At 36.2% G+C, this 24,083-nt stretch overlaps 1 protein-coding gene across 1 annotated transcript in view; it reads left to right on the top strand.

Annotated features, from left to right (window-relative positions):
- LOC121729731 (neuroligin-4, X-linked) overlaps window positions 1-24,083 on the top strand; it is a 108,277-nt gene that overhangs the window by 63,827 nt on the left and 20,367 nt on the right. The window contains exon 4 of the mRNA XM_042118340.1: window positions 11,229-11,426. Within this exon, the coding sequence (XP_041974274.1) occupies window positions 11,229-11,426 (198 nt within the window). The remainder of the gene's footprint in view (window positions 1-11,228; window positions 11,427-24,083) is intronic.

Here is a 24,083-nt window from a genome sequence, read left to right as displayed (position 1 = left end):
TGAATTTGTATATGAAAGTACCGCAGTCTGATGGAAAATTAGCGTGAATCCTTGAAGTAAGGATATTATAATATTATACTTTTCTAAAAAACTCTATGCTCTAGGCCCAATCCCTGCCCTATTCCCTCTTAATAGGCAGGCAACGCACCTGCAGCTCTTCTGATGTTGCGAGTGTCCATGGGCGACGGAAGTTGCTTTCCATTAGGTGACCGTTTGCTCGTTTGTCCCCTTATTTTATAAAAAAATATATATTAAAAAATACTATTGGACTGCAGTTGTAATATAATTTATTAAAAAGGACACCAGCTGAACATATATAATTTATTAATAAGGACACCAGCTAAACATCTAGATATAAATAAAAATTTATTTCAAATTTTGTTAGTCTCGCTAAAACTGTGAACGGCTGAACCGATTCGTGGAAGTCTAGGGAATCTTTATATTATAAGAAGGAATATGATACGAAATAAACCGGGTTATCCAGTATTACGAGTATAATAAAATATTTAAAGTTTTTCATAATATCTATTAGACCTACCTACTATTTTTTATAGGAGACTCATATAATATGTATAATGTATATTTAATATTTATGCAATGTGCATAATATTATAGTTTTGTACATTATTTTGTGGTTACATAAAATTTACACACATAATATTATCTTTTTTATACTTGACTACCTGATTTCCCATTTTGGCTATATATAACTCCACTTAATATGCACAGAATTTTCCATAAGCGTCGCGGATTATTTGACCAAAGTTAAGTTAAATTTGGAAAAGAGTTACGTTATCAAAGAGGGAAACTAGGTAAAAAATTATAACGACAATTTGCGACTAAATATTCAATTTGCACTGTAAATTCGTAATTAGTGATGAACACACAATAAGATAATTAAATATTTCAGATAGCAGCAAAATATATTTACATATTATTTGCAGTTACATTCGTTTTCTTAGAAACAATATGTTTTTGTACTGAAATATTATAATAATAATTATTACATGATATATATGTATATGTCGCAGCCGACTGGTTTAAATAGCCGTTCAATCAAACAGCTAGCCCTTTGACTGAACAACGCCATTCAATCACACGTCTAGCTTTTATATTGAATATTTTAGTCGCTCAAAACGTTCAACACTACAGCTGATTCAAAAGCTTGGGCAGATTCAGCTGCCATCCCTGGATCATGTTGACGTTCCTACTAAGTATATTATCTAGTACTTTTATCTATAAAAATTAAAAATTAAGAACGAATTTTTGCCATTTGTTTGCAATACAATATTTTTACATCTAAAAATTATTAATTTTTTATTCTTTATAAACACCTAGCTTATGAAAAATCTGATTTGCCCCCCCCCCCCCCCTGGCCCAGAACCTGGGTACGCCCATGAGCCGAGCGAGCGCAGCGAGCGTGCTGCGGCAGCAGCCAGCGACCGCCGTCAAATAAAAGGGGGGCTCGGGGGCGCAGCCCCCCGCCAAAACAAAAACAAACCAGTTGGCTAAGCGTCGTCTAGCTGTAGTGTTGAACGTTGTAGTATACCAGTCGGCTAAACGACGTATAGCCGTGTGATTGAATGGCGTTGTTCAGTCAAAGGGCTAGCTGTTTGATTGAACGGCTATTTAAACCAGTCGGCTGCGACATATACATTATATTTTATCTATTCTATATAATATTAAAAAAAGTCTATTCGCCCATATCTTTTTTGCTATATTTTTATATCCATATCCATACTGTTACGTGCTAGGGTTCGAGGATTTGGAGAGAAAGACCTGGTGACTCTCTTGAAGACTTTATTAACACTGCACTAAACACTAGGTCACAACACTTAGCACTAAGTCCAAACACTAATCACTAGGTCCAATCACTAAGCACTATCACTGTCCTAGGTCGTAGCCAAGTCGCAGGTTTCACTGGTTCACTCACTATTGATCACTTGTTGTCGCCTCGAAGATCGCTCAGATCGAACTGAATTGCCGGGCCGTCTACCTGCGGCTTTTTATATGGCGAGACGAATTCTAGAAAGTTCCCGATTCACGTAAACAAGTAAACAAGTATGGGAACTTTCTAGGAGGCTCCAGCATGTACCACCTAGCGCCATCTAGTTTCGAGTAGGGGATTTATGTGTAGTGTGTCCCCTGATCAGTTTCGCTGGTTTGCCGCTAGATGGCACCACATGTCCGTATACCGTGTACACTACTCCCCTCTCAGAGATGCTCGTCCCGAGCATCTTTGTTACTGCCATGGTAACGCGCCACGCTGTTCCTACGACTACTCCTGGTCTGTGGTCCCTTTACAGCAGCGCAAGTAATAATACTAATATTATAAATGCGAAAGTGTGTCTGTCTGTCTGTCTGTCTGTTACCTCTTCACGCTCAAACCGCTGAACAGATTTTGCTGAAATTTGGCATGGAGATACTTTGAATCCCGGGAAAGGATATATGATACTTTTTTCTCTGAAAAATGTACGGTTCCCACGCGATAAACGAGTTTTGGCGCAACGGAGTTGCGGGCATCATCTAGTTATAGTATATTTTGTCTATAGGTTTTTCGCACCAAGGATAATTGAAATAATATTATTACTTATTTAATATTTATTTATTTCTTTCTTTCATTTAATCTTATAATATCATCCTAATTGTATTTGTAACAATTGAGTAATAAGATTATTTCAATTATCCTTGGTGCAAAAAACCTATATACAAATATAGCGAAAAAAGGATATGGGCGAATAGCCCATAGACGGCCCCAAATAACATAATAAAAAAAAGAAATATTATAATATTATGATTAATACTAGTTGATAGCCGCAACTCCGTTGCGCCAAAATCGTTTATCGCGTGGGGACCGTACATTTTTCCGGAATAAAAAGTTTCTTATGCCCTTTCCCGAGACTATCCATACTTTTTAGCATAATCGGTTAAGCGGTTAGGGCGTGAAGAGGTAAGAGACATACAGACAGACAGATACAGACAGGCACACTTTCGCATTTATAATATAAGTATGAATTGTATTCATTCTCATAGGCGCCGGGAGAAATAATTTCCAAGGGGTGCAGATTTTAGTTTTCTTTATTTTCTTTTTACGAACAACAGTGACTGTCTATTTACGTCAACAGAATACATTTAGTGCCGAAACATTACGAACTATCTTTGTACGGCATGGTAATAGGGTTTTAGGGCTTTGGCTTTTTATTTCAATAACTCCTGTTGATCCCGAGATTCCCAAGGGGTGCAAGTGCGCCACCTGGCACCCCCCAGCCGGCGCCCATATACATTTGAATTTTGCATTGACACTTTCAATAAAGACGCTTTATCTTATAATATATTCGGCACGAATGGGCCGGTTCGACCGGAGAAATACCATGTTCTCACAGAAAACCGGCGTGAAACAGTGCTTGCGCTGTGTTTCGCCGAGTGAGTGAGTTTACCGGAGGCCCAATTCCCTTCCCTATCCTCCCCTTTTCCCTTCCCTTCCCATCCCTACCCTCCCCTATTATCCTATTCCCTATTAAAAGGCCGGCAACGCACCTGCAGCTCTTCTGATGCTGCGAGTGTCCATGGGCGACGGAAGTTGCTTTCCATCAGGTGACCCGTTTGCTCGTTTGCCCCCTTATTTCTTAAAAAAAAAAAAAAAAACTCGTGTCACAATGTTAGGCCGCGTACTTATCCGAAACGGCTTTACTGATTTTAACCAAATTTTATATGCATCTTCAGAGGGTCTGAGAATCGGCTACTGGGTACTTTTTATATTGATAAGTGCATTTGTTGAATAAATAATAGTAAATTATTACAACACGAGTCTGACGGCGACCATTGTTTGTGTGACGGGATAGCGATGGACGTTGTCATGGTAACATACTTATTAAGTCACTTCAATAAATAATAATACGAAATACTTGATTTATATTATGGCAAAGCAACGTTTGCCGGGACAGCTTGTTATTACATTATTATATTTTAGGTGCCTACTTTTCACATTTGGCGACAGTTTAATTCTGATCTGAGTTTAATAAAGCTACGCTCTATAATTCCAAACTGTGAAACTAATGACATTTCTAACTTGAAGATTTTGATTCCTGACAAGCGGGGTCGGCCATAACATAAGAGGTTTAATTTAGTTACGGATTTTAGCATAAAATGAAATCTCTGGTTGGTTTCTGAGTCAAAAGCAGAGTTAATGGATTGAACTGTATTAGCGGTAAAAAGCTCGTATAACTAACTTTTGCACAAACATAAAGCACATAAATACCTCGATGACCTATTGATAAAAACCGCATAAATAAACGTTGCGTAATATTTTTTATTAAGCACCCATGTTATTTAGAAATATAATAGTTGGATACTCGTAGAACCTATATAATTTATGTAAAAAGTGTATCTTTCTCATACCTCTTCAGTCCCAAATCGCTGCACCGATGTTGCTGAAACTTGGTTTGGAAATACTTTTAGTTCCGGGAAATGATATAGTATACTTTTTACTCTGAAAAATGTACGGTTTCCGCGCGATAAATGAATTTTGGCGCAACGGAGTTGTGGGCGTCATGTAGTCTGCGAATAAATTCATATACCTGTGTTTTTAGAGAACTTCAAATACAAAATAGTTAGAACTCTTTACTGCTCAGATCGTGAGCACTAAACGTAACATTAAACCTTGTAACTATTTTAAAACCTAGTGCTTTTGACGTATTTTACTAGAGCGATCAACTTGATATTTTCAAGAGAAACGTCGAAGTATTTTTATTATAACTGCCTCACACGTGCAAACAATTTGTTCCAATATCAAACATTAATTGAAAATAGAATTGCTCTAATTCTATTTTCAATTAATGTTTCACCACTTCCTGATAAGTGCCGGATAGGCCATCCTAAACTTATCTCACAGATAGCGTATGAAGTATCTGTCAGATAAGATGTGGATAGCCTAACGTAGTGGCGTCGTGGTTAGAACTATTTATATTTTTAACCCCCGACCAAAAAGAGGGGTGTTATAAGTTTGACGTGTCTGTATGTCTGTCTGTCTGTGTATGTGTGTCCGTCTGTGGCATTGTAGCATCCAAACGAGTCAAAGTTTGAGATGTACACTGAATTTCTATGACACGTTGATGTCGAAAGTACACGTAACAATATTATTATGTTCAGATGTTATACAAAATGTTACCATTTGATACATTCAGATCATGATTAACAAACAAGTAAACGTCAACTGAGCCACGAGTTGGAAGGCACAAATCTCGACATTCAACTTTATTTCACAACATTATATTGTGTTAAGGTGAGTACGCAGTACAAGACGCGAGATGTTCAATTCACAATCACAAAATATGAGTGTGAATGTAGCTTAATTACTTTAAAATATTTAATATTTATGATCCTTACAATTTTACATTTAAAGCAAGATATAGTCGGAAATAGTATGATTATATTTTACTTTAAAAATATGTTTGATAGACCTTGACTACTAATGATATTTTAAACTTTAAAGCAAGCTAATAGTCGAAAATATTATTATAATTTTTCAGATTATTATTACCAAAATGACATCTCTTTTAGTCGTATTATTATTTTTGTAGCGATATACAATTCTATGCATATTTTTACTTATACTTCTTGTGTTAAGAGTTCTGTACCTCAAACGGAAAAACAGTCGTGAGCGTTGGTATGACCAGCACTTGGTCAACTTTTCTGATATCATTTGGTTCAGTATTCGTCATCGCGTATATGAACCATAAAGTTAATATACCTAGCGGAATAGAGCAACAATCTCGAGCTGTCAAACGTAACCGAAATTGGTTTCATCTGTGTGTAAAAATATGTGTACGTATACACTTACACAAGCATGATTGAACGTGATTTCTATGAGATTAAATTGTCAACGTGCGGCACGTGCCGACTGGACGTCAAAAAAAGAGTACTGCTGTCATGTATCACACGTCTCTTTTTACCACGCAGTGTTACTAATAGTGACATCTCGCTTGCTCAGGCCTTTGTTTCTCTATTCCGCTAGGTATATTAACTTTATGGTATGAACGCGTTAGTCCGACTAGCAATTGTTCGATTTTTTGCTCTCATTGATTCAGTATTTGCGTTTACATCGTTACTGTGAACATGCCTTAACTTGTCTGCGTTATCTTGCTGTTACAGCCTTATCAGTTGCTATGGCAACTACAAACTGTTTTATCTCAAGTGCGTAGTTCTCAAGTTAATTATCATCACGTTGGTGCCTCGAGACAGGATCGCTTAAACGTTACATTAGCAAATAGCCAGAAGTGTACTTTATAATGGATCTGACTGGATTTGCTGGTGTTTTTGAGTTAGTTATTATTGTAGTGTTAACTGTAATTAATGTTATGTTAACTATAATTAATTATTAATTAATGTTAACTATAATTCTGTTCTAACTTTCTTAATTGTATAAAAAAAAAAACAATACAAATCCTAAGGCGTGATGGACTGAATAAAATTATCATAAAATTAGTAAACAATAATGCCATTAAACACACTTCTACAAAAGAGACAAAAAAGCATAAAGGCAGTCTAAATTGGTATTATAAACTATATTTTATATTTATACACCATATCGAAAGCCTTCAAAAGGTCCAGAAAACATGCATAAACTGGAGTGCTCCTATCAGTATAGTACTTGACAGTCTGCTTGAGAGACAAAATTGCCGTTTCTGTAGATAGCCCTGCTCTAAAGCCAAACTGGGCATCGTGTAACTTAAGATGCTTGTCTAGATATTGATCAAGCAGACTGTCTAGGACCTTTGCTATTGTTGTTGCTAGCGATATGGGCCTATAATTTGCTTTACTGGAGGAATCTCCAGTTTTATTCTTGATTATTGGTACAACAACCGTCTTCACTACAGTCACCAGGCAAATACGTGTGCCTAATACATAGGATGTAAAACAAAGATAGAGCCCTTGGTAAATGTGAACCAGCGTATCTCAGATGCTCGATGCTAATTCCATTATGACCTGGAGATTTACCCTTTGTCATAGTGCGTATCGTGTTAGACACCTCTTTCGCAGTAAAGCGTATCGGGTGAGCAGTTGTCCGGCTGGGCAAGTGGTTATTAGACTCGAGCGGCTGAGATACACAGTTTGGACTGGATAAGGGCTCTATCATAAAGTTCTCCCTAAACATATTGGCAATTCCAACTGGCTCTTGTATGCCTTCGACATTGAGTGGGATGCACGGCCTTGGATTGAGCTTATTGGTTTGCCTCCAAAAAGACTTAAAGTTCTTTTTAGTGTGATGTGATGCCAGAATGTCCATTTTTATTTTAACTTTATTATTCTGACACCACCTCAGTTTTGACTTAAATATTCTTCGAGACGAGGACATATTTTCAAAGATTTCACCCGAGCGAGGTTTCCCATGAGATAACCAAACATGATAGTTGTGTCGAGCCACTCAATGAGCCGGTTGAATATGCTTGTTCCATCCCACAACGCGCAAATTTCTTTTAGCCTCACTACACATAAAGCTCTCCAAGGCCGCCTCACTTATAGTACTCACTATACTACTATACAATCTGTCAATGAGCATAAGCTCACTATCGTTACACATATTGTCACAACAGAGATAGAAAGATCTAAAAGATTAGATATTAGATGGATAAAAGATTAGATTAGATATAGAAAGTTAATTGAAAATAAAAGGAAATTTCAAGCGTGCAATTGCAAAAAACTGGTTTCAGGAACACGCCTTAGAGCCGGGACACATAAACACATGACGTGACGTCGTGTCGTACCACGATGCGGCGTCGTTTCACGATGCGACGCCGCGTCGTGTTTATAATATGTGTCTCCGGTCCCGGCCCTTAGGCTGGTTTTATCGTTAAGCGTTTCGGCAGCGCTGTTGGAATGCCGCGCGTCCGAAGATGTATGGGGGTAGTAGAAGCGTTTCAAAGTCGCGCGCTTGAGCAGCGCCGTTCGTCCATACGTTGTTACAGCTTCGAACACGCGTGCTCCAACGGCGCTGCGAAACGCTTAACGATAAAACCAAACTTAGTTATGCTACTGTTTATATTTGTATTTTTGTAACCCTTTGGCGTTTAAGTCGTCGGACGCGGTCCAGGAAATGCTGCAATGGAACATTTCTAAATTGTTTCAGCAACCGTTACAAATTAATTTGAGTAAAGTTTATCTTTTGCTCCGGCTTCGCAACTAGTTCAGAACTCGGAAATTGTATATCATACTGGCATTGCACATTTTATGCCACAAAGTTGGCGAAATATACTTATTTTGTTGCGGGAAATACCAATATTGCGAGGAAACTCGTTGTGAGTGAAATTAATTACCTACTATTGTTATTGAATTTTAAGAGGAGTGTGTCTCTTAAGTGATCGTTCAGATTTCCTCTACCCGCCAATTAATAATTGAAGGATTGTACAATATTCAGTATGTAATATACTTTAGTATTTCTTTAAGTTAGAGAGTTTATATTCTGTTATAATGCAAAGTTAATCAAGGTTAGTTCAGATACAGAGCAAGTCTCGATAATTCAAGTTAACGCTAATGCGGCAAGTATTTTGCACGCCTGACTGTATTGTGCTATAGAATATGAAAATGGTATAATATATATCACATTATGGTGGCGGATAAAAATGTCAAACGCCAATCGCTGGTTTACACTGACCTCCATTATACAAGTACGCTAGACTTATGACACCCAACTGCTATTTGTGCATATTTGAAGCGGAATCAGCGCCCCCAATGCGGGGGAAGAGAACTAAATCTGACCTAACTTGCAAATGGCCGCTTAGTCGTTATTGGTTCTCATTAGTAGTATTAGTTCCAAGTACTCTCATTACTGCTATCAGCGCCAATATGGAGACTTTCAAACGTCATTTTTACGTCAGATCTCTTCCCCCGCATTGGGGGCGCTGATTCCGCTTCAAATAGGAACAAAAATAGCTGTCATTTCAATGGGTATCGTAAGTCCAGCGTACTTGTATAATGGAAGTCATGAGTGCTGGTTTAGAGTTAACTTGGAAAATTCTAACTTACCCTGTAACCCCTTACTCTGTAATTGAACTTACACTGTATTACTGTTTACCCTGATCAGCTTTATATGTAGCGTTTTAAGTTAGTCTATACTCTATACTATCTCCATTGAAACACGTCATTTACTTTGACCTAATTCTATATGTGAGTTTAGACCACTGGAGGGCGTAGTTATGAACATTGCCAGTGGCGCTTGTAAACTTACGATGGTGCTCCAAACTGAAGTTTCTGATTTAAAACTAGAAACATTTGAATACACTGTATGAAGAGCATACATGTGAAGGATAATATTATGCAAGATGCAGTAACAGCACTAAATATAAAGGAATTGCTATGTTTTGGAACGAAGTTCCTTATCGCGCGTTCGACGGAAATCTGAAGACTAGACAGAACGATATTTGATCTTGATTTGAACTCGACACTTTTTATTAGCACCTGCATGTTAGGGGCAGAGGGCGTTGATGGTAAGCATTCCTGTGCTTTAACTAGATGGCGTTTTTTTAAATAATTTTTTTGAGTTTATGTACAGGGTGTAACAAAAACAAGTGATAATAATTTAGGGTGTGTACGTGTTCCCTGTAGAGAGTTCACTGTGAAAGTAGCAGCGCTGAAAGACCAAAAATTTTTTTCACTTTTGTATGGGGAAACTCGTGACGCTCGGGCCCTTGCCCATACAAAAGTGAAAAAAATTTTGGTCTTTCAGCGCTGCTACTTTCACAGTGAAATCTCTACAGGGAACACGTACACACCCTAAAGTATTATCACTTGTTTTTGTTACACCCTGTATACAGGTTTTTTGAACGTAAGAAATCCGTTCCATTCGGGTGTCCCTTGACACCTCTCAAGTTTTTTTTTCTAATCTGTTATATAACGTACACACAAAGTGGCAAAAATAACTATGTGTACCTGAGTCCGTTAATATTCAAAATTCAAATAGTCATAAATATCAGGATGGGAGAGTCAAGTAAGAACTAGTATCTAATAACAGATCCCACTATGATCTATTGCCTAGCTTCCATAACCCTAAGGGTAAACCGACACGACCGACGATAGATGATAGATCAGAACGCCCATCCGACGCACCGACCTTTTTTCATGTCAAACAATCAAATACATGATAAATCTGCATTGTCATAACTCATAACAAAACTTTATTTCTTTTTAGTTCTTTCTTCGTGGAAAGCGAACCAATGACCTCAATCAGTCCAGACCCGAGCACGAGCACCTAGACCACGAAGGTGTTAGTGATAAAAACTCGTGCAAAAAGCATAGCGCAATATAATAAATGCCATTGGTTTGAAGTCAAAGTCACTATAAAGCTGGCCAAAATGCGTATTTATTTATTGTATTCGGTATGGTGGCTGTGGAATTTATTATACTCTTAAATATAATGGCCGACCGTGGAAAGCGCATTAATTCTGTAAATATGAAATATTTTGAGCACATTAAATATATTGCAATATTATTTTTACTAAAGCCACAGAGTGATATTATGTGGGATTATTTACGAATGTGCGTTTTCGAAGTGGTGAATTTAAAATTCGCACGTGCTTGAACATTTTTCCGTACGAATTCGCATTTAATCACGTATGACAGGTTTCACCGAATCTGTTATTTCCTTGCCGCATGTTTAAAAATGTTTAAGCCATTTTATATTTCTGCTCATTAAGCCTTTTGTGGAATAACGCATATTTTTCGACAAGCTTTTAAGGCTATGGAGCGTGTCAAAGAAAGAATTACGTACAGTCATACTCCATAGCCACTCGGAAACAGTCTATTATTATTAATTTTGTCAAGTTTGGATAAAACTTAATTGTAATGTTTAAATATAATCTATTTGGCTCAGTTCAAATGCTTGGTAGCATTAGCTCGGGAAGTCTTAAGGTAACGTTTCGATCAACGCGGCAAGCGACCGCAAACGATAAAAATTCTAATAAAATGACACTGACCTAGGCTATAGCTATAGATTTCTGCCGCTGTCGATCCTGGCGACACAGGAGATACAGTGGTGGGAATGTGTGGTGGGCCAAAGCTCGTTAAAAAAAAAAGCTATAGATTTCAACCTACGCCATTATAAAGCTGTACCAGCATGGGTGCAACAACAAAACTAATTCCACTAGAAAATGAAATCTATTATAATATATTTCTACCAAGAACCAACATCTCAACTGTTTCCACCAAGACCGTAAAACATCTTTCACTTGTTGCAGGTTTCCTCAACCCCCGCTCGGACGACTACCCCCGCTCCCCGGCGAACTACGGCCTCATGGACCAGATCGCAGCTCTGCACTGGATCAAAGAGAACGTCGCGGTGTTCGGAGGAGATCCAACGAATGTGACGTTGATGGGCCACGGCACGGGGGCCGCGTGTGTCCATTTTCTGCTGACGTCGCTTGCTGTGCCGGAAGGTAAGTAAAATAGGCAGTTTTTTACTCTTTTGAATACATACATTTTACTGTGAGCTCAACAGTTTTTCAGTTTGAAAATCATCCAGTTGTTTTAGTTGAGCTTAGTGAGCGCTTAGTATGAAGCAGTAACAAAATAAATTCAAGAATCTAAAAAAAAATGTTTTATGAAATTTGGATTACCAGTAGCAGGAAGGTGTTAACAATAAAAAATACAACAATAATAATATACACTTCATGTTCATTTTTGGCTGTAACGATAGAAAAGATAGTGCAGACAAGACAAAAATTACGTCTATAAGTCTCTATAGGTCTATACACATCGGATTTTTTATAAGTATGAGGGTACGCGTCTAAGCTAATACTAATGAAATAGACCAATTGCAATGTAACCATGAATGTAGAACGATACATAGCTCAGTGACCTACATTTCAACTCTAATGAAACTCAAACATAGATCTCCACTTGACACTTATCATACTGTAAAATATTCTATAAATTGCCGTATAACAAAGACAGAACGGCTTTTAATATCGCGGCTTTCATCATACTTGGCGATGCAGGTAGAATCTCATTAAGTATGCTTGCCTCTTGGGGGTACACCTGAGATGAGGAATACTAACGCAATGGAAAACGTTGTATGAACTCGCTGATATATCAACGAACCACAATTTTGCAAACCTTAAAGATAAACTCAAATCACTAAAATTTATACATTAATTATGCAGGGTTTATAATATTATGTATAAAAACACATATTAACTACACTTAACTCGACAATTACTGAACGGATTTGTTTTTGCCAATATTGTTGCTAAAAACCGAAAGAAGGCCAGGCCAAGGCCAATCAAGGAATCATATTATAATCTTTATAGATCAACATTTTGAATGCCCAACGAATTGGATACGGGACAGCAGTTAATATGCAAAAAAATTGACTAGTCTTAAAACACTAACAGCTACCACAAACAAAATAAAAAGAACTCTACATTTCTTTACTATTATAAACATATCAAAATGGGCTTGATAACAATGACGACGCTTATGATGAGTATCTTTATATTAATACGCGAGCGAAAAACTTTCTACTTATCCCTTTTGACGAAAGTGGGGAAACGTAGGTGAATGAAATTTTGCACAGTTATAGTTTATATGGTGATCATCGAGCATCGAGCTAATATTATTTGGAAATTATGCATTTATTATACATTTTTTTAGTGACAAGCCTATACATACGAATTATAGGGGGAAATCCCTTAACGCCGGACGGCATCTAGCGTCGGATACTAGCAAAATTTTGATAATTCAAAACGCGGTGGTTTGAAAGACGTGTGAGAGGGGTGCAGCAGGCCACTGGCCCGCGAGTGTAAGCTAGAGAGGGTTTTTGTTTGTGTTGGCGGGAAAACGATGCACCGCAATAAGATTCAGGTAACTATTAAGCTCTTGGTTTTTTATATACTACTATGTTACGTTCTCTTATACACAAAACATGACATCATATTCCATGTAATCTAAAAAAAAATACCAACTTTTATAGTAGTATTTGTATGAATTGCATTAATTTTTGACGTTCTCGTCCCCTAGTACCGGACATGGGCATTTCCCCCAGTACCGGACATGAACATGCTCCTTAGGTATTTTATTTTCATTGATATTTTTAACCTAAAATAATTTTATTTTACAGAAAATACTGTCGGAAACTAAAAAAAATTGAGAATTTGAAAAAGAAAGGACAGTGAGACCCAAAGAACTTACAAGAAGCGATCGATAACGTGTTATCAAAAAATGAGTTTAGAAGACTACGACGAAGATTAGATACAGTGGTCCAACTGTCATGGGTGGGCTCACGAAGAGTGTGCAGACATTCCTGAATGCGCAGGTTGCTATATCTGCGATAGGTGTTTGATTCGCTGATTATGTCCGGCGCTACGGGTTTGACTTGATATGCGTCCGGTACTAGGTGCCACTTTCAGAAACTGATTTATTTTTCACCAAAGTTCAATTTAAGTTCCTAATTATGTTTAAGCAAAAATTGCTGTTTTGTTAGTTTCTATTGATTGTATACTCTGTTACTCTTGAGATCTCATGAATAAAAGTTATTTTTTTATTTTCTATAGTGAACTATTTCCAAAAAACCTTAAGTGTCCGCCACTGGGGGACCTCCCCCTACTCTTTTATATTTTATGGTTGAAGTCTGTTGACAACAAGTTGACAAATTGAAAATGGATTATAGTTTTTATAATGAATTATACTAAATGCCAGCCTGAGATCAGCTGAGTCCCAGAGACAAGAGTTGAAAAATATGATAAAGTCAATATTTTTTACAAAATATAGGTAGTAGTCCTAATGTCGTTGAAACTAAGTTCGAATTTCGACCATTGGGCGGTCTCTAGTAATATTAAGAATGTTATGGTAAATTTAAATTAATCGTGTTTTAATCTTAATGAACCAGTTGAACAACTAAAAACACTTGAAGACGATGAGATATAAAGAGAGTAATCTAGTATTAGAGTAAATTCTTTAGCATTTTCAAGTGAACATTTTCTGGATGTTGGTAATCGTCGGCGATAAATGCACCTTTATCCTAGAGAAGTAGTGCATAATGAAATCTCGGTGCATCCTCAGTGTTATTTTATTTGTAACTGCAGTTTTGAATTTTATTCCTGCGTTTATTTTATTTCTTTTATTTTATTTTCTTCACTACTTTTTACTACTTCTTGAGTTATTTTATGAATCTGGACTACTTTCAGACGTGTATTTATTTTATTTCAGTTTTTATAGTTTCAGGACTATTTATTTTATGAATGAATAAACTCTCCGAATTAATTTCCTTTCTTACTACCAAAGTATGCACAAGTTTTTTTTTTTTTTATGAAATAAGGGGGCAAGCGAGCAAACGGGTCACCTGATGGAAAGCAACTTCCGTCGCCCATGGACACTCGCAGCATCAGAAGAGCTGCAGGTGCGTTGCCGGCCTTTTAAGAGGGAATAGGGGAGGGTAAGGAAGGAAATAGGGAAGGGAATAGCGTAGGGGATTGGGCCTCCGGTAAACTCACTCACTAGGCGATACACAGCGCAAGCGCTGTTTCACGCCAGTTTTCTGTGAGAACGTGGTATTTCTCCGGTCGAGCCGGCCCATTCGTGCCGAAGCATGGCTCTCCCACGTCAGTATACTAAAATAACTAGAACTAACTCATATAAACTAGTAGGTATCTAAAAATAACACCATTGAATAAGTCATGTATCAAACAATGTTTACCAAGCTTTCTATTATGAAGTTAAATGCTAACATTATACAGGGTGTAACAAAAATAAGTGATAATTCTTTAGGGTGTGTACGTGTTCCTTGTATAGAGTTCACTGTGAAAGTAGCAGCGCTGAAAGACCAACATTTTTTTTCACTTTTGTATGGGGAAACTCGTGACACTCGGACCCTTGCCCATACAAAATTAAAAAAAAAATTTCGTCTTTTAGAGCTGCTACTTTCACAGTGAACTCTCTACAAGGAACACGCACACACCCTAAAGTATTATCACTTATTTTTGTTACACACTGTATATTACTAGCTGTCCCGGTGAACTTCGTGTCACTTTAAAACCTTCCCTGGACTTCTACGAATATTTCAAGACTAAAATCAGCCCAATCCGTCCAGCCGTTTTTGAGCTTTAGCGCGACTAACACATTTGAAAATCCATTTTTATATATAAGAAGATATATTGATTATACTCGTGGTTCTGACTTGGTTATCCTCCACGTGTTACTAAAGGAACACTACTCCTAAATTAATATTCAACAGATGGTCCATGCTGAATCCACGTATTCTATTAACATAATATTCTTACGCTACAGAAATAATACTAAGCTAGGTCAACTTAGTTATCTGGGAGCACGGTAGTGCTCCAGCCAAGCTTTTTATCAAAGGCACGGCCGTAGCATACTTTTCTCGAAGCGGTTCGCGGCTTTTTCACACCCCCTTTAATCATAAGTTTATGTATATTTTATTACTTATTATTAAAGTTGAAATACAATTAAGTATTTTCTGAAATTTTCAAAACCTTACTCTTACCATTATGGATATAGAGCAAAAAAGGGCAAAAAAATGTGTTTGTTGTATGAGACCCCCAATTAATCATTAATTTTATTTTAGTTGGGCTATTAGCTTTTATAGCGACAAAAAAAGTACATAATTTGTAAAAAATTAAAATATCTATTTCGGTTCTCGAGATCTAGCCTCGTGACACACGGACGGACGACAGACAGGCAGCGAAGTCTAGACTCATTAGGAATAGGCTTCCGTTTTCATCCTTTGGACAAGGAAACCTAAAAACTGAAAAGTATAATATAATTTTATTAAATAAAAGAAAAGATTTTTATGTTTGTGGCTTTGTAAAAACATTAAAAATTAGTTTCGACTTCGATTTTACGTACAAAAGGAAAAATAGTGTTAACAAAGTTAACAATGAAACTATGATAATTAAATTCGATTAAAATATAAATGAAATCAGAACTGCGAATTACGATGTACACTCGCTTATTTTTATATCGCGGTATCGCTTGTTTGCGGAGTATAATTATTATGGTTTTAAAAAATCCGGGATAGGTCGTAATACTCAATCGAAAGTAACATCGGTGCACGAATAACCTCCTGAAAGTTCAAAAGTTGTTGGGCTATCGTCATAGAATTTGTACTTTGTAGAAGTACCAATTAATTTTATGTCCTAGAATATATACCTAGAGATAGAGAATGTGTGCTAAGCTAAGTACAGAAAAGTTTTAACGTGACCTGAAAAGAAAAGAAACAATAAAAAAAGAAATTAAATCCCACCAAAACATTAAATGAAAAAAGGAACCAAGCAAAATATTGCATAGCCATGCAATACTTATATCTATCGTAAAAAGTTTTCAGATCACATTCAAGCCAAGCCTTCAACTTATTTTGTAATTTAAATCAACATTCAGTGAATTTATCAATAGTTTTCTTTATTTTATAATTATTATAGTGGCTTGGCAATGAGCACTAGAGAAATAATCAGCGACTGATTGGATTTATTGAGTACCATCGTCCACATGCGTCGTTACATACTAAAAAGACTTTACGCTTGCCGTTTGTGTAAGTATGGACTACCCCAAATATGAAGTTTTATATTTGTTTTTCTTGTGCTCATTGCCGAGCCACTATAATAATTATGAAATAAAGAAAACTATTTATAAATTCACTGAATGTTAATTTAAATTACAAAATAGGTTGAAGGCTTGGCTTGAATGCGATCTAAAAACTTTTTACGATAGATATATTGCATGGCTATGAAATATTTTGCTTGGCTCCTTTTTACATTTAATGTTTCGGTGGGATAAAATATTTTCATGTTACATCGAAGAAAGTACAAAAATAGTTATTTACTATCGCAATATTTGAAAAAGGCAAACAGAATCGTTGCCAGATTTATGCCTAATTTAGCGGCTTTTTTGGGGTGGAAATTAAATTTAAAACTCCCACGTCTAAATATGGGCAATATTTAGACGTGGGAGAGCCATGCCTCGGCACGAATTGGCCGGCTCGTCCGTTACCACGTTCTCACAGAAAACCGGCGTGAAACAGCGCTTGCGCTGTGTTTCGCCGAGTGAGTGAGTTTACCGGAGGCCCAATCCCCTACCCTATTCCCTTCCCTTCTCATCCCTACCCTCCCCTATTACCCTATTCCCTCTTAAAGGGCCGGCAGCGCACCTGCAGCTCTACTGATGCTTCGAGTGTCCATGGGCGACGGAAGTTGCTTTCCATCAGGTGACCCGTTTGCTCGTTTGCCCCCTTATTTCATTAAAAAAAATGGACCGAATTGTTATTCGTGAATCTTATAGTTTATATAGACTGCTGATATCGAGCAGAAGAGGAAGTAATATCCCCGTCTCTTACTCGCGGCAAAAAAGGACATTCTTGCTTTTTCGGTGTTACATCTACCGACACTCCCTGTAATCCTTTGGTTATATATATAAAGAATACTAAATATATTTATCTTAATACTTACTATGATAAAGACAGCAGGCATCCTTTGTTTGTATTTAAAATTAATTACAATTTTACGATTTATTTTCCGTTACACTAAAGCAACATTGTATCCAAGCAAATTTCTTCACGAAATATTGCACTATCCCGTTGATTAACTGCACTAAGCCCTAATTTCGGTCGGGATTATAAACTTTCAGGAATATTTTCGTGGGAATATTTAAATTGGACCATTTTTCGTCGAAATTGCCTTTTGTTTATTCAAAACGCGTTTTCTAATTCGCCGCTGTATCGGGTAAATATTTTACGCGGCCAGATTTATTTACATTCTGTGTACGGCGTGGTCTTCTTGTTGTTAATGGGTAAATTCAATTGGAAATTTCGTCAGATTTTATTTTGTTTTCTTTGTCTTTGTGAAAAGAAAATTTTATCCCTAGAATTTTAAATTCCAAAAAACTGTAATATTTCTTTGCTATACTTTTGGACAGACTAACTCGTACAGGTCACTTTTATAACTGCTGCCTTTTATGACTGGTGTCTACGGTTTTTGTGATGGTGGTCGATTTCAAAGCAACCAGGCTAAGCAGGAGTCATTTTATAATATCCATAGTACACATAAACGTAGTAGAGCCATACTTCGGCACGAATGGCTCGACTGGAGAAATACCACGGGCTCACAGAAAACCGGCGTGAAACAGCGCTTGCGCTGTGTTTCGCCGAGTGAGTGAGCTTACCGGAGGCCTAATCCCCTACCCTATTCCCTTCCCTACCCTTCCCTATTCCCTTCCTTACCCTCACCTACCACCTATTCCCTCTTAAAAGGTCGACAACGCACCTGCAGCTCTTCTGATGTTGCAAGTGTCCATGGGCGACGGAAGTTGCTATCCATCAGGTGACCCCAAAATTTGCTCGTTTGCCCCCTTATTTGATTTTAAAAAATCCATGTTGAATGTTGATGCACAGTTCACAACAGTACTCTTCCTTACTCCCATAACAATGTGGGACGGACACTAGGCCTATCGTACTTAATTTATCGTTATATCGTTTGATATTTGATCAGTTCAACGTAGAGACTAATCACAAAATGGCTGTGAATCCAATCCACAAACTGTTTATGAATGTAACATGGGGCCACTACGAAAATCACTGATTCAATCTTAGCCGGCCTATTCATACGTGACGTAGCTATTAGGCTTAAAGGGATGTTCTGAGCTGGTACCTGAGTATAGCTCGGTTTATGTGATCAGATTCCAGTAGAATTATCATAGGGCCTGTTCGGTCTAGCTAGAGGCGACAAGATCGCCAATGGTGCCAGTTAGGATCGTTTCACATTGCAACGTCACAAGGTATTACGATGTTTTTTTAAGAGCCTCGCTTTGAAAACTTCTTTTGAGAACTAGTCGCTTTGAAAATGTATAAATTTCTAAGTTTAGAAAGACAAAAGTACTTTTGGATGTTCGTTGTATCTCGTTTTTATATCCATCGAAATTCATTTAATTACCATACACTATAATATTATAATATCACAAATATTTCAAGATTTTTCAAGTTTATTTAAAATATTAACAGAAACATTCGACAAAGATTACATCATTAATTTTTAACACAATTTTAAAACACCGACTCGCGTAAATCCAAAAACCCGACGAGCATTTTACAATATTCAAAAGTTTCTGCGCCGCGATTCTCAAATTCAGAACTGAATTCACGTACATGTTCAACTTAAAAACAAATTTCCAAGGCGACCCAAGCATGAAAATATTCAAAGCATGCTGGAGGAATTTTTGAAAACGGGGAATGGAAACGCAAAATATTCAACCCAATTTCAAAAGCTCTTGTAGAATTTATTTGGACAAAAACATATTTTTGCTTATTTTCTCTACATTTTCATACGTCTCGTGGGAAATAGGTAACGTTGAATACGGTATTTAATTTAGAACTGTTTTCGATATTGATATAATATTATGTTTGCATATATTTTTATGCTACTAAAACAAAATATTTTTTGCTTCTCGCTTGCGCTTTTTATAATATTTAAAATGTTATTTTTAAAACGAATTTTGTTGAAAAGGTTTTTCTTTTCTCGTTTTATTTTACATTAAGGATATCAGCGTGTAGACCTCAGTCTCCTTTTTAACCGACTTCCATAAAACGAGGAGGTTATATGTTCGGCTGTGGATATATTTTTTTATTTTTTTTATTTTTGTATGTTCAACGATTACTCCGCCGTTTGTGAGCCGATTTTCGAAATTTTTATTTTGTTGTATTAGGTTTCACTCCAATTTGGTACCATGTTCACAAAAGTGGTGACCTAATGATGGGATCCATGAATAATCGAGGGAACTCTTCAAAATTTATATGGAAAATATGGTGATTTTGGTTTTATAAGAAGCATCCTAAGCATATGCTACCAAAACGCAAGATTTTGCACCGAGGTATACTATGGTTCTGAAGATACTAACAGAACTCCGGATTCCTTATAAATACAAGTTTGGGGGCTTAGGCGCTGTTTTAAGAACTGAAAGCATATGCTACTATGCAAATTACATTCATCATCATCATCATCATTACCACGTCAGGGTCACCAATGTCACCAAAATTAAACATAACAAATTCAGCTTTAACTCCAGAGCGTAAGGCACACATTTGACATTACTTCTAAGAAGTAAGCTGCTTCGATAATACAAGTATAACATGCATGTCTCACTTCCATACAAAGTAATAAAAACGCAAAGATCGCTCGAGTCGAACGAGTGGGACCGGTTCTAGATGTCTGAATTCGTACACCACATGTGGCCGCTTGGGAGTTGAAGCGTTCGAGACCGGTTTCCTGCACGATATAATTTTTTGCTAATAGTTTGTGTATTCTCAAAACATAATATTTCGTGTAAAGATCGCCCGAGTCATACAACTTACAAGTGCTAGGGACCGGTAGATGTCCGGATGGTGGATATGTAGCAAAGTAGTTGTCAAATAAATAAATTACGAACAAATATTCGTGCTTGTGTTTCTTTCACGATATAATTCCCTACTTATAAGTAAATGTGTTTAAAAGAAACTATTTATAATTTCGTTAAATTAGAGTAGCTTGTACAAATGTGTATTCTGTGGAGTTGCTGAATTAGACTATTAAAATTGCATCAGAACTTTTGTTCTATTATGTAGTTTATATACTTACGTTTTAGGATAATTACGTTTATTATAATATGGGAACTATTTTTTTAGCGGTTATTTAAATATTTGAGATGTTATTATGATCAGTTTAAAAAAATATTGAGCAGTTATTTAGTTTTATGGCGGTTGATTAATTACTGTCCATGTTTTACAATCGCAATACTGTAAAACATGGACAGTAATAAAAAAATAATTGAGTAGTCCAATAACTGAATGAGAGATAAAAATGATGGAATGAGCGGTTCGATAACGACTTAACAGAAGGCCTACTTAACCACGGATAACGTAACGTACTTTCGCTTTATAACGGTACGGAACCCTCCATGGGCGAGTTCGACTCGTACTTGGCCAATTTTATTATATTTTACCACTTCATTGTTTAAAAAACTGCTCAGAATGAGATTTCTTACTGACAAATTCCGATTCGTTACTGCCCACACGTAACCGCTCATTCATCAATTTTTACCGCTCATTTAATTATTTTCCTGTTTAATAATGTTTTCAATGATCCATTTCATTATTTTTTACAACTCATTTTTGTTTACTTTACTGCTTAGTTTTAACTGCTAAACTAGTTATTACACGTGCCATTTTTAAACTTACCAAAACTGCAATTTACAACTGCCCCTTTAAATACGTGCCTTATAATATTAATATTTAATACAATAAATAAGTACATCTTCTTAATATCTTCATAAATTATTTAAAATTCTCGTGTCCTTACTCCTCCGAAACGGTTTTACTGATTATACTCCTATTAATTCTTCGATCGTGGATTCTTGGAAATCTATTGTTATTCTATTGTGTCTCGCTCACCGGTGAGTTTGTAATAAGATACGTATAATAATATAGTGTATTAATTATTCTACGTATAGTACGCGATAGTTTACTAGGTAACTAAAAAGAGTGAAATTATTATTTTTAACAAAAAATTAAAACCGACTTCCAAGGTAAAAACAATAATAACATCCTTATAATATGAACTAAAAAGTATCAAATAATTTTTCCTATCTAATAGTGCCTTTTTCCGTAAATATTCGGCTAAAACTCAACTATTTCTGTACTCAATCTTCATAATTTTGAAGTCGGTGCCAGTTCCAAAAGTTTCAAATATTCTGTCAGAAAACTGAAGATTCAGCTATCTGGTACCGACTTCAAAATTATGAAGATTGAGTACAGAAATAGTTGAGTTTTAGCCAAATATGTACGGAAAAAGGCACTATTCGATAGGAAAAATTATTTAATACTTTTTAGTTCATATTATAAGGATGTATTGTTTTTACCTTGGAAGTCGGTTTTAATTTTTTGTTAAAAATAATAATGAGTATAATCGTTTATTGTAAAAACATTTTTTCGTAAATTATATATCAGTCGGCGGAGTTATTTTTGAATACACCTAAATATTGAATCTTCTAATTTCGAACGAAAATAATTAATCACAGTTTACTAAAAACTATTTCCGGAAATTCTAAACGTTGGTTTAGAATCTAAATTGGCTTGCTGAAGACAAGTGACCACGAACATAAATTTAAAGTTCAATTTGTAAGTGATCTCTCAGAAAATCAGATGTCAGCGGCAGATATTGCCCGCGGAGTAACTTTAGTAGTAGAGCTAAGCGAAGTTCTTCGAAAATATTTACTTTTATCTGTTTATGAGGATCCAGATTTCTTATCTTTGCTGCAGAACAAACTTTGTAGAATGTTAGCTATTCATTAAAATATTGCGGAACCCATAATAATATTATGAATGCGAAATCGGGTCTATCTGTCTATCTGTTACTTCCTCTGAGCAAAACCATTGAACCAGTTTTGCTGAAATTTGGTATGGAGATAATTCGAATCCCAAGGCAGGACATAGGATACTTGTTATCCCGGAAAAATGTACGATACCCGCGATAAACGAATTTTGGCGCAACGGAGTTGCGGGCGTCATCTAGTATTAGTAAATTTTTCAGATTTTTTGTTTGTTACGGTATTAGATTATTTCATAACCACATTACTTATGAAACTACCTATATCCAAATTAGTTATCGTTAATTTAGTTAATAAAACAACGTCATACTTCGTTAAGCAAAAACTTCTAAAGTTACATATTTTGGCAAAAATCAATAAAATTATCCAAAGTAACGTTTTAATTAAAAGAAAGTTCCGGGCTGTCCCGAAGTAAGCTTATAAGGAGGCATTTAGAAATTTTCGTGGACGGAATTTCGGGCAAAAGTTTATTAATGATGAATTTCGAAGATTGGGGGATAAAAAGTTAGATTGGGGACATTGAGAACAATAGTACAATCGAAAATTAACAAGGCATCGAAAATTACCCTCACGGAAACTGCTTATGGTATATTTGTTTGGTGCTAGATGTTGCCATAATTTTTTTGAATTTGTATATCGTGCGGGAGTCGTAAAATTTTGGTATTTAAAAACTATTACTTGTCATTTCCTGACACTCAAAGTATCTGGGTACATACATAGATCAAGATAGATACCGCATTTGTATGTACTTCGCGTGCCATATCGCGTTCACAAACGACGAGCAATGCTCGACTTTCGCAAGTCTGTTCTTGTCTGCTATCGGAATCGGACGTCAATCGGAATTTTAAAAATGCCTTAATGCCTAAGAGTGCCGTATTGAGCTGTAGAAATTATTTTTAAACGTTGGCTTAGATAATGGACACGTTTCTTATCATCAGTACGTCACAGTTATAGGTAGGAAAAAAGTGGCACGCTCGTTTTCATACAAATGGAGGGACATGCGGTATCTATCTATGTCTGTGGGGTACCCACATATGGCCACATAAACACCATAAAATTCGCTAGGTATATTAACTTTATGATAAACACTTTATTTCAATTTCTGTGAAAAATTATTTATCTTAAATGAATAATATTTAAGTTTAATTAAACATAATATTGTCGATCAAAATGAACTGAAATAGCATTATAAAACAAAATGCAACTAGAAGTTTCACTTTATAAGCTAATTTTATTTATGACCTATAATACGTATAAACAAAATTTGTTTCAATATTTGCCGGCATTTTAAATAGCTTTATGAATGTCTGATGATATTGTGTACATGTTTGTTGAAAAGTTTTCTCCGTTGAATACGTTATATGAAAGGGCTTCTAATATTAGGTGCCCTTAATTAAAAGGATGAAGGTTAGAGTTCACTTTACCAAAATTGTAGAGAAAAAGTAGCCTTTACAATATTTCAATTACTCTGTAAGGTGGTGATAACTTTTCAAAGATGTCAGTATAAGTTCGACTTGTAAAATAAATTTCTTTGAAATTTCATTTTTGCTTCGTAAACAGGGTTGTCGAAAACAATGTTCTATATAAAATTAGAACTTCGTTAGACTAAATATTGGAAATATGTTGTTTCCAATGTCGGTTAGGACAATGCAGGCCCTTCAGCCACGACGTTTTATCTAAAGGGCCTGGATGATCACCTGGTCGTCTGCTAAGAAAGCTGATGTGTCGAATGG

This window comes from Aricia agestis, chromosome 8, assembly GCF_905147365.1.
Source record: "Aricia agestis chromosome 8, ilAriAges1.1, whole genome shotgun sequence".
NCBI classification, from domain to species: Eukaryota; Metazoa; Arthropoda; class Insecta; order Lepidoptera; family Lycaenidae; genus Aricia; species Aricia agestis.
The sequence above is the reverse complement of the archived record's forward strand: the minus strand, read 5'-3'. Positions and strand labels throughout refer to the sequence as shown.